General features: G+C 44.2%; 1 protein-coding gene across 1 annotated transcript in view; it reads left to right on the plus strand.

Annotated features, from left to right (window-relative positions):
- The first annotated feature begins 275 nt into the window (after positions 1 to 275).
- The window catches only part of LAPTM4B (lysosomal protein transmembrane 4 beta), a 96,121-nt gene continuing 83,859 nt past the window's right edge, over positions 276 to 12,537 (plus strand). The window contains exon 1 of the mRNA XM_044294642.1: positions 276 to 462. Coding sequence (XP_044150577.1) covers positions 364 to 462 — 99 coding nt within the window. The 5' untranslated portion in view covers positions 276 to 363. The remainder of the gene's footprint in view (positions 463 to 12,537) is intronic.

A 12,537-nucleotide genomic window follows, 5' to 3' on the forward strand; every position in this document is an offset into this window, starting at 1 on the left:
TTGTGGATCCGTAAATGCAGTCCGCAATACGGCAACGGGACACCTACGGTCGTGTGCAGGAGGCCTAAGAGGTGATAATACTGAAGCATCTGATCCGTGTGCACCGCCATACATCCTCCTCTCCACTAGGGGGCACTGACACACAGCTTTCAGAGGAAACCTAGATCTGCTAATCTCATTTATAGACTGGATGACTAGGGATGCTGTGTGCCTGTGGTGCTGAAGCTTTGCTGAACATTCCCATGCATTGAAGCAGCTTCTGCTACTCGGCAGGAACTAGCTCTCAAGGCTTTGCTCTGCGATATTCAAGATTGTACTTCCAGGGAGTGATTTTATTTTATTTTAAAAGAAAAAATCGGAAACATGAAGATGCATTCACCATGGGCTCGATTTTACTCAAACAGCTGTTGCTTGTGTTGTCATGTCCGAACTGGAACAATTATCCTTGGCATGTGGAACCTGGTAAGCAGCATCTCATTTTCCTGCCCCTTGATCCGCATCATGTAAAAAGAGGCAGATTTGTGGAAATGCCTGAACTGTGACTAGACAAAATTTCCATGTATCTTGCTCAACTCCCCTGTTCCTGACAACCCAGTATTCTTCTTTTAAAAAAAAAATATATGTTTATGCTATTTTATTTGGTATTGATTTGACTTTTGGCATGTATTGTGTGTTATAATTGACCGCCATCTCTGGCTATGTCTGTCCACGTTTAAGGTGGATTGTGCCTTACGTCTGCCTAATAACTTAATACTGACAGTTACAGAATAATGAGGAATTTAAAGCCGACGTCAGCATAGATTTGTTAGACGATGACCACGTTTGCTGGCATTGCATCCTCCACTTTATTGTAGGATGCTATTCATCACTGCTTTCCTATGATGGGTGCTTTGCTTTTCATTTCAGTATGTATAATGATAATTGATTATGTACAGAATATGCCTCACACAGTGTGGTCTGTTCTATTGTGTTATTGAAGGCCCGATGAGGCTTCCTACTTTATGTTCTGTAGTAGTGTTTCCCAAAAAGGATTCCTGGAAACATGGTTAGGGGTTCCCCAGCAACGGTTTCTGTCACTTTAGCAGTAGGCATGTGCAGGGGGGCGCCTCACGCCAGGGCCCTTTAAGAGGAAAAAGAGTACTCGTTTTTTGTGACACCAGAGACAGTGGCACAGGGCCCCTTTAAGTGATATGGTAGATGGTACCCAGGTGTAGGAAGGCCAGAGGGGTATAAGGTAGCCTTTATGTCTTGTGCGCGTGTCACGGTGGACCCTAGGCATTGGCTCCACAGCAATGAAAAGGGGGTTTTGTTGATGGAGGGGATGATGAAATAAATTTAGTCCAGACCTTGTGATGAAGTTGATAACAGCTTTACTTGAATAAATGTTTCTCCAACACTTTACAGGCTTCTAGCTTTGTCCAGGGAAAACTTTACTCCTGGCTTCAGAGGCTTCAAGCTTTGGCCTCCATATCCAGCAGAGCTGAAGGTGCTCTAGCTGGCTTGGACAGGGTTTGGGGTGTTAGAATGAAAAGGAAAGCTCCATTCTCTGGACCTGCAGCTCTGCTATTTATGCTGCCACCTGCTGTTGAACCAGGCATATTACACTTGAACATAATAAGTTACAAGGAAAGAGATATGCACAGTGTTTAGGACCTGTAAATAAATACATAGATGACACGACACTAGCCCAATAGAGAGAGTAGCAGGGTACAAAAGGTGGTAATGCACCCTCTGGGGCCTTACACATGTGGTAGTTATAGGGGTTCCCCAAGAAGGCGAGAATCTTGGAGGTAAAATTGTGGGGAATAACTGCACTATAGAGGATTCACATAATTATTCCTTCATCAGCCTTGTCAGATTATGGACTGTTTCCAGCTGAGGAGTCTGTAAGTTACAGATGATGAACGACTTAACACCATCTTTGTGGTCCTAACACCATTTTATTGTTCCTGACACCATCTCAGTGGTCCTAACACACCATCTTAATGGCCCTGATACCATCTTATTAGTTCTAACACCATCTCAATGGTACTGGTGCCATCTTATTTGTCCTGACAGCATCCAAGTTGTTCTAACACCATCTTACTGGTCTTGATGCCATCCTATTGATCTTGACACCATTTTAGTGTCACAGATATCATCCTATAGGCCCTGACACCATATTATTGGTTGAGACACTATCTCAGTAGTTCTTACACCATCTTATTGGTCTTGACACAATCTCAGTAGCCCTGGTACCATCTTATTAGTCCTGACAGAATCAAGGTTGTCCATCTTACAGGACTTCACAACATCCTATTGGTCTTGACACCATCTTAGTGTCCCTGATACCATATTATGGACCCTGACAGCATCTTATTGGTTCTGACACGATCTCAGTGGCCCTAACACCATCTTATTGGTTCTGACATTATCTCAGTGGTCCTGACACCATCTCATTGATCATTACACCATCTAAGTGGCTATGAAATAGAAATTTATATAACTGCATGAGTCTTAGTTACAGACATGTCATTTATTAAAGGGGTTTCTGGAATCTTCATATTGATGGCATATCCTCAGGATAGGTAAAAATTTGAGATCAGAGGGGGTCTGACTCCCGGCACCCTCACCGATCAGCTGTGTGAAGAAGCTGCAGTGCTCCGTGAGAGCTTAGGCTTCTTCCGAGGCCACGTAACATCACATTCATCGATCACATGACCTAGGCACAGCTCTGTCCCAGTCAAGTGAATGGGACAGAGCTTTGATACCAAGCACAGCCACTATCCAACAGACAGTGCTGTGCTTGGTAAGCTGTGAGGAGGCCTAGGTGCTCACCAAAGCTCATATTGTTCCTGACACCATCTCAGTGGCTCTGATGGAATCTCAGTTGTCCTGACACCATCTTATTGGTCTTGACACCATCTTAGTGTCACTGATACCATCTTATGGGCCCTGACACCATCTTGTCGATTCCTCAAACAGATGATCAGCAAGGGTGTGGAGAGAGTCTAATTCCCATCAATATGAAGATCCTAGAAAACCCCTTTAATTCTGCAGGCTAGGGGGATAGGGATAGGCAATGCAGAAGTAGGAGTTGCACATGAGCCCCGGTTCCTGAACACCCTCAATGCCCTTTCTGCAACATAAGAATACACCAATATAATAACTGGCAGATGGGGAGTGGGAGGCCCTGTTTCAGACCTGCCACAGGCAATAATTACCAAAATCGAAAAGATAAAGCCAAGCTAAAAATGAGTATGTATAAGTTATTATACTGATTAAACATTCTGCTCTACTGATTATTTCTTACAGTATTTGTACCTGTTTCTGTGAGTAGCATCGTGATCAGCATTAACACTGGGGGGGGGGGGGGGGGAATGGGAAATTTGGGTGATGCATCCCTAAGAGTAGTAATAACAGTCATTATAGCTGTAACCCAGCTTTCCTAGAAATGACTAAATAACAACTGGACAGTGTGGGGCATCATTGGTGTCTTACACTCATCATCATCAGGAGATAATAGTGTACAGTATGTGGGGTCCAGTATGTTTAAAGAGGACCCTTCACCTCTCTTGACATGAATGTTTTAGTACATAAATGTATTCTATATTAAAAGACTATTCTGAAACATCTATAACTATGACTCTATGTTGTGCCATTCCTCTATTATTGCTGTTAGAAGTTTATGAATGCATTGCCGACTGGGTGTTATCAGTTGGGGAGATGTCTCTGTACAATCGGACACTGTTCAATCATTGCTGTCACTGTCAGAGGATGCAGAAACTCAGCCCTCCCAACTCGTACCAAGTTGGAAATGAATTCAGAAACTTCTAGCAGGAATAATAAAGGAATGGAACAACATAGAATTATATGAAAAGAGGCTCCAAAATTGTATTACTTGGGGAATGCAAGTCGTTACTAAAACAGACATGTCAGGAGAGGTGACGGGTCCTCTTTAATAAAACAACAGAGATCAAGAACAATGTAAATATATCTTCCTCTATGTAACTGGCTGTTTACATAAAGCAAATTAAAGAGGAGCTTTCATGGATTTTTTTGTTGTTTAATTAAGTACCTTTACTTGCCGGGTACACTCCGCTGATGCTGCCATTCTTGTTCTTTTTTTCAAATACCCCTTGCTTGCCCCACTGTGCCCCCATGCAGTTTTCGCTCCCAGTATGTAAATACTGAGCTTCGGTACAGGGAGGAGGAGATGCCAGGGTTTCTCAGGGGGTGTCTCCTTCTCCCTGGCTGTGCCATGCTTCAATCGTAGCGGAGAGCATCACAGCCAGGGAGAAGGTGAACTGTTTTTCTCCCTGGCTGTGATGCTCTCCACTGTAATTGGAGAAATGGAGACGCTATTCTTGTCTCAGAGACATTTTATGGCCATGGGTAGTAGGGTAGGCCATCAATACTGAACTTCCAGAAAACCCCTTTAAAGGACATCTGTCAGCAGATTTGTCCCTATGACACTGGCTGACCTGTTACATGTGCGCTTGGCAGCTGAAGGCGTCTGTGTTGGTCCCATGTTCAGATGTGCCCGCTGAGAAAAATGATATTTTAATATATGCAAGTGAGCCTCTAGGAGCAATGGGGGCGTTGCCGTTACACCTAGAGGCTCTGCTCTCTCTGCAACTACCGCACCCTCTGTACTTTGATTGACAGGGCCAGGTGTGATGACTTTTACACCGCCTGGTCCTGTCAATCAAAGTGCAGAGGGTGGGCAGATGCAGAGAGCAGAGACTCTAGGTGTAACGGCAATGCCCCCGTTGCTGCTAAAGGCTCATTTGTATACAGTGGAGGAAATAATTATTTGACCCCTCACTGATTTTGTAAGTTTGTCCAATGACAAAGAAATGAAAAGTCTCAGAACAGTATCATTTCAATGGTAGGTTTATTGTAACAGTGGCAGATAGCACATCAAAAGGAAAATCGAATAAATAACTTTAAATAAAAGATAGCAACTGATTTGCATTTCATTGAGTGAAATAAGTATTTGAACCCTCTAACAAAAAAAGACTTAATACTTGGTGGAAAAACCCTTGTTTGCAAGCACAGAGGTCAAACGTTTCTTGTAATTGATGACCAAGTTTGCGCACATTTTAGGAGGAATGTTGGTCCACTCCTCTTTGCAGATCATCTCTAAATCCCTAAGGTTTCGAGGCTGTCTCTGTGCAACTCTGAGCTTGAGCTCCCTCCATAGGTTTTCGATTGGATTAAGGTCCGGAGACTGACTAGGCCACTCCATGACCTTAATGTGCTTCTTCTTGAGCCACTCCTTTGTTGCCTCTGCTGTATGTTTTGGGTCATTGTCGTGCTGGAACACCCATCCACGACCCATTTTCAGTTTCCTGGCAGAGGGAAGGAGGTTGTCGCTCAGGATTTCACGATACATGGCTCCGTCCATTTTCCCGTTTATGCGAATAAGTTGTCCTGTGCCCTTAGCAGAAAAACACCCCCAAAGCAAAATGTTTCCACCCCCATGCTTGACGGTGGGGACAGGTGTTTTGGGGGTCATAGGCAGCATTTTTCTTCCTCCAAACACAGCGAGTTGAGTTAATGCCAAAGAGCTCTATTTTGGTCTCATCAGACCACAGCACCTTCTCCCAGTCACTCTCTGAATCATTCAGGTGTTCATTGGCAAACTTCAGACGGGCCTGCACATGTGCCTTCCTGAGCAGGGGGACCTTGCGAGCCCTGCAGGATTTTAATCCATTGCGGTGTAATGTGTTTCCAATGGTTTTCTTGGTGACTGTGGTCCCTGCTAATTTGAGGTCATTAACTAACTCCTCCCGTGTAGTTCTAGGATGCTTTTTCACCTTTCTCAGAACCATTGACACCCCACGAGGTGAGATCTTGCGTGGAGCCCCAGAGCGAGGTAGATTGATGGTCATTTTGTGCTCCTTCCATTTTCGAACAATCGCACCAACAGTTGTCACCTTCTCTCCCAGCTTCTTGCTAATGGTTTTGTAGCCCATTCCAGCCTTGTGCAGGTCTACAATTTTGTCTCTGACATCCTTGGACAGCTCTTTGGTCTTTCCCATGTTGGAGAGTTTGGAGTCTGCTTGATTGATTGATTCTGTGGACAGGTGTCTTTTATACAGGTGACTAGTTAAGACAGGTGTCCTTAATGAGGGTGACTAATTGAGTAGAAGTGTCTAACCACTCTGTGGGAGCCAGAACTCTTAATGGTTGGTAGGGGTTCAAATACTTATTTCACTCAATGAAATGCAAATCAGTTGCTATCTTTTATTTAAAGTTATTTATTCGATTTTCCTTTTGATGTGCTATCTGCCACTGTTACAATAAACCTACCATTGAAATGATACTGTTCTGAGACTTTTCATTTCTTTGTCATTGGACAAACTTACAAAATCAGTGAGGGGTCAAATAATTATTTCCGCCACTGTATATTTAAACATTTTTTTCTGCAATGTGGACACATATGAACATGGGACCAACACAGATGCTTCAGCTGCCAAGTGCACATGTAACAGGTCAACCAGTTTAACTAGAAGGTTTTGCCATCCAGAAATCCAAAAGTTTGGAGCAGCTGGCTGACAACACCTGTAAGATCTATAATGGTGATCATATTAGGTTGGTACCCAGCTTTCAGATATAGCTAGTCAAAGCAGAGGTGTAGTTAGACTTTCCAGCATCTGGGGCAAAGGTTCAGCATTGCGACAGTAACCCACTGCCCCCCCCCCCCCCCGCCTACCTTTGTGCCCCTTCACAGTAGTTATGCCCACCTTTGTGCCCCTTTACAATAGTTATGCCCACCGTTATGCCCTTTCACAGTAGTTATGCCCACCTTTGTGCCCCTTCACAGTAGTTACACCCACCATTGTGCCCCTTCACAGTAGTTATGCCCACCTTTGTGCCCCTTTACAGTAGTTATGCCCACCGTTGTACCCTTTCACAGTAGTTATGCCCACCTTTGTGCCCCTTCACAGTAGTTACACCCACCTTTGTGCCCCTTCACAGTAGTTACACCCACCTTTGTGCCCCTTCACTGTAGTTATGCCCACCTTTGTGCCCCTTCACTCTAGTTATGTCCACCTTTGAGCCCATTCACAGTACTTATGCCCACCTTTGTGCCCCTTCACAGTAGTTATGTGTAGTGGCTGTGCTGGGTTACTGCAGCTCTGCTACCTTTAAAGTAAAAGGGGTGCAGAGCTGCAATAACTCAACACGGCCACTACACTTGGAACGGCGCTGTGCTTTCCTGTTCCATTCACAGAGCTAGCTCCAGTGCCAGAGGCTGCATGGAACAGCTGATCGCTGGGGTGTAGGGTGTAAGATCCTCTCAAATCAGATATTAATGACCGATCCTGAGGATAGGTTATCGATTTCATGGGCCTGGAAAACCCCTTTAAAGTCTCTTTAGGGTTTTCCGCCTAACAGACTTTACACTCGAAAGATCCTTGGGCGACACTTGTCTTGGGTATCATTACTGGATCAGGTTTTATATGGAGCTTCTAGGATTACCAGCATTGTTTAGTCATTGCCGTAGTCTACAGGGTATGACATTTCACCTGACCCTGTCACATTCTCAGTTTTATATAGATTTGGCACAAGGATTTGCTTAAATGAGGTGATAAGGAGAATCTGCGCTTCTATAGAGTTGAAGCAAACATTTCATGTGTTCTGCTACTTGTAGTTCACTTTTTTCGTATTAGGTTCTTAACCAACATACAGTGCCTTGCAAAAGTATTCACCCTCCTTGACTTTTTCATGTTTTGGTGCCTCACAACCTGGAATTAACATGGATTGTTTGAGGATTTGCATCATTTAATATACAGAACATGCCCACAACTTTGAAGATGTTTTTTTATTTATTTATTGTGAAGCAAACAAGAAATAGGACAAAATAACAGAAAAAGTTAATGTGCATAACTATTCACCGCCCTAAAGTCAATACTTTTTAGAGCCACCTTTTGCGGCAATAACAGCTCTAAGTCTCTTTGGATAAGTCTCTGTGAGCTTGCCACATCTTACCACAGTTTTTTTCCCATTCCTCCTTGCAAAACTGCACCAGCTCCTTCAAGTTGGATGGTTGGCGCTTGTGAACAGCAATCTTTAAGTCTGACCACAGATTTTCTATTGGATTGAGATCTGGGCTTTGACTAGGCCATTCCAACAAATGTACATGTTTCCCCTTAAACCACTCAAGTGTTGCTTTAGCGGTGTCTTTGGGGTCATTGTCCCGCTGGAAGGTGAACCTCCGTCCTAGCCTCAGATCACCCACAGAGTGGGAAAGGTTTTTCTCAAGAATATCCCTGTATTTAGCACCATCCACCTTTCCCTCAACTCTGACCAGTTTCCCAGTCCCATCCCCACAGCATGATGCTGCCACCACCATGTCTCACTGTGGGGATGGTGTTCTTTGGGTGATGTGATGTGTTGGGTTTGCACCAGACACAGCCTTTTCTTTGATGGCCGAAAAGTTCAGTTTTAGTCTCCTCAGACCAGAGAACCTTCCTCCATACATTTTGGGAGTCTCTCACATGCCTTTTCACAAACTCACAACGCGCCTTATTGTTTTTAGCTGAAAGTAATGGCTTTCTTCTGGCCACTCTGCCATAAAGCCCAACTCTATGGAGCGTACGGCTTATTGTCGTCCTATGTAAAGATACTCCAGTCTCTGCTGGGGAACTCTGCAGCTCCTCCAGGGTTACCTTAGGTCTCTGCGCTGCCTCTCTGATTAATACCCTCCTTGCCCGGTCCGTGAGTTTTGGTGGGCGGCCGTCTCTTGGCAGGTTTTCTGTTGTGTCATGTTCTTTCCATTTGGTTATGATAGATTTGATGGTGCTCTTGGGAATCAAAGATTTGGATTTTTTTTTTTATAACCTAACCCTGACTTGTGCTTCTCAACAACATTGTCCCTTACTTGTTTGGAGAGTTCCTTGGTCTTCATGGCAGTGTTTGGTTAGTGATGCCTCTTGCTTAGGTGCTGCAGCCTCTGGGGCCTTTCAAAAAAGGTGTGTATATGTAATGACAGATCATGTGACACTTAGATTGCACTCAGGTGGACATCATTTCACTAATTATGTGACTTCTCAAGCTAATTGGCTGCACCAGAGCTTTTTATGGGCTTCCTAACAAAGGGGGTGAATACAAACGTACATGCCAATTTTCTGTTTTCTATTTCTAAACAATAGTTTTATTTATATATTTTTCTCATTTCACTTCACCAACTTAGACTATTGTGTTCTGATCCATCACATGAAATTCAGATTAACAAAACATTGAATTTAAGACTGTAATGTAACAAAACACGAAAAAAGTCAAGGGGGGTGAATACTTTTCGTAGGCACTGTAGGTACAGGCACAGCAGAGTCGTGTGCACTGAGCCTGTACTACAGAGCCATAGATGCTCGGTGTACCGCCATATGGCACCTCATACAGAATCCAGCAGGAAAGAGTTGGATTGTAGGGCCTCATATATTCCTATGCATATGAGACCTTTTCTAGTGACAACCCACTATAACTGCTGGCTCCTATGACTTATATACAGCATTATTGTGGCTCACCTTTGGTTCTGGGGAGCTCTGGTCTAAAGCTCTGGTTCAGCTATTTGTAACCTATCTGCAGCAGAGAAATTCCACCAGACCATCAAGAAAGTTGAATGCAGTTCAGTTGGCACTAAACGTCTTGTCAGGATTGGTTTAAGCAGGGTATGTGCCCTGGGTGCTGAGTGCCAAGAGGGGGACACCAACATTTCCCCTTGGCCAGGCTGCGGGTGTCCTATCACATTGCATGCTGAACAGAATTTTGGGACTTGCACTGGGCAATGAGGCTGGGGTGTGGGGATTCAATTTCAGGAAAGGGATCAACAGTTACTCAATTACACCTTGTATTCCAGCAGTTTTCTGGCGCCAGAAGGGAAAAAATTTAAAGAAAACAAAAAAGTCAGCTTTCCGCTGTATAACATGACTTGATAGTGTACGGAAGGAGATTCTGGGTCAATGCAGGAAAACGCAAATATCCAAAAACATGTGGGGTCATTTATCAAACTGGTGTAAAGTAGAACTGGCTTAGTTGCCATAGCAGCCAATCAGATTCCTCCTTTCATTTTCCAAAGGAGCTGTCAAAAATGAAAGGTGGAATCTGATTGGTTGCTAGGGGAAACTTAACCAGTTCTACTTTACACTAGTTTGATAAATTACCTCAATGGATTTTATTGTTCGAAAAGCGTGAGGGCCCACTCTGAACCGTCAGATTTTTTTAAAGGTGTGATAATAAAAGCTTGAATTTTATTTAAAGAGGACCTTACACGGTTCTGACATTACAATATCAATTCCTGGCACTGTAGGGCATGTTTACTAGATGTTATATCACTAATGTTTGTACTGATATGCTCCTCTGTTCTGGCGCTGTGCCCCCCGTTCTGTTTTGCGCCCTGTATGCTGATCAATAGCATCGGTACAGGGAGGAGGAGACGGACATGTTTCTCAGGGGGCGTCTCCTCCTCCCTGGCTGTGTGCTGTCCAATCTCAGCAGAGAGCGTCACAGCCAGAGAGGTGGTGAGATGTTTTTTCTCAATGGCTGTGACGTGCTCCTCTGAGATTGGACATCTCACAGCCAGGGAGAAGGAGACGCCCCTGAGAAACATGTCTGTCTCCTCCTCCCTGTACTGATGCTATTGATAAGCATACAGGGCAGCAAAACAGAACGGGGGGCACAGCGCCGCAACAGAGGAGCATATCAGTACAAACATTAGTGATATAACATCTAGTAAACATGCCCTACAGTGCCAGGAATTCATATTGTAAAGTCAGAACTCGTGAAAGGTCTTCTTTAAAGGGGTTTACCGAGATTTTAATATTTTATTATTGATGACCTTTACCCAGGATAGATCTTGGGTATCTGATCGGCCAGGGGCGTAGCTAAAGGCTCATCGGCCCTGGTGCAAGAGTTTAGCTTGGGCCCCCCTTCCCTCAGTGGCCAGGGGCAGGGGAGCACATAGCCTTCGTACTGCCTGAGGCAAAAACTGAAACGGCACCCACCCCCTTATGCCAAATTCTTGACCTAACCCCTTCCCTCCAGCCAGAGGTGTAACTAGAACAGCATGCACTTTCTATAATACCAGTAGTTTTTTTATGCGGCACAAGGGTCTTTGGGGCCCCTCAGGCTCCTGTGCCCGGTAGCGACTGCTCACTCTGCACCCCCTATAGCTACACCCCTGTAATTGGTGGAGGTCTGACCCAGGTCGGGCCCCCTGCTTTTCAGCTGAGAAGGCACCAGCGCTCACAGGAGCTTCAGCGCCTTCTCAAACAGCCGATCGGCGTGGGTCCCGGGTGATTGGAAAAATTGGCAATGTATTATTCGCGTAATACACGCGAAATCCCGGCGTGGGTCACTTATGCTACATTTTTCAAGCTGGTATAAGTTTCCTGAGACTGGAGAAAATGGTTGACACGGCAGAACATTAGAATAGCTTTATATGCAGATAGAGTACTCCAATATATTTGCGCTTGCGAATTTTCGGCAATGAATGATGCGCATATTTTTTCGCAATACGTGCAACTTGTATAGTAAGGGGCAGGCAACTATTCTATTGGTTGCTAGGGATGTTGCTAAGCTGTGACAAAGCCTTCTCATTGGCCCACAACCTAGAAGAAGGGAGGGATGATCACCTGATGTGTACTGTGTTAAAAAAATAAAATAAACACGAATATTCGTTATTCTGAATATATAGCACTATATTCTAAATATTCGCGAATTCTCGAAGTACCGATATTCGCGATAAAAATTTGCTTTTCGAATATTCGCGCTCAACACTAATGATTACATAGTTTATGTTTGCTGTGTGTCTGATCAAGAGCTAATATGGTCTGTAAATGAATGACTGTTATGATATCTGGTCCTGGTTTGGCATGACCTGGTGTCACATCTGCTGGTGGAAAAAGCTAGGTGGCTTTCAGGTATGCTAAGGCCAACATAATAAAGATCCTTTCCAGTGGTCTGACCCAAGAAGGAGGACGATCACCATTCTACATAGTCATGCCGGACAGTGTAAAAATGGTGGTCTGGTCCACATGAAATCACACTATTTGGGGACCCAATCGATCTGGATTTGTGCTCACTGCGAGGAGAAAAAGGACACGGAATTGCTAAATATTCGACTCTTTTTTTCTCCCCTCATTTTTAGTTTTGTTACTGTTTGTGCATGTTGTATGTGTTGTTTATTTAGGCTGTTATTTTGTGTATTTACTATGTATCTATTGAAGCCTGAGACCTGTTGACTGCTAGAGTGCAGCTGATGACAGTGAGTACCTTGTGTGTGAGATGTTGGGACTTACCACCCATATGTAAGTGGTGGCAGCATTAGTGTTCCTGAGTGTGTAGACTATTTTGGTTAGGTGTTGTGCTCAGTTTGTAGCCTGAGTGAGGGTCAAGTATAAGATTGACCTATGCAATAGCGTTTAAAGTTTTTTTTCCCAAGATTTTGATATTGATGTCATTAATATCTGATCGGTCATGGTCTGACTTCTGCCATCCTCGCTGTTTGAAGAGACCATGGCACTCTGGTGAGCGCCATGGCCTCTTACC

This window comes from Bufo gargarizans, chromosome 5 (genome assembly GCF_014858855.1).
Source record: "Bufo gargarizans isolate SCDJY-AF-19 chromosome 5, ASM1485885v1, whole genome shotgun sequence".
Classification (NCBI taxonomy): domain Eukaryota; kingdom Metazoa; phylum Chordata; class Amphibia; order Anura; family Bufonidae; genus Bufo; species Bufo gargarizans.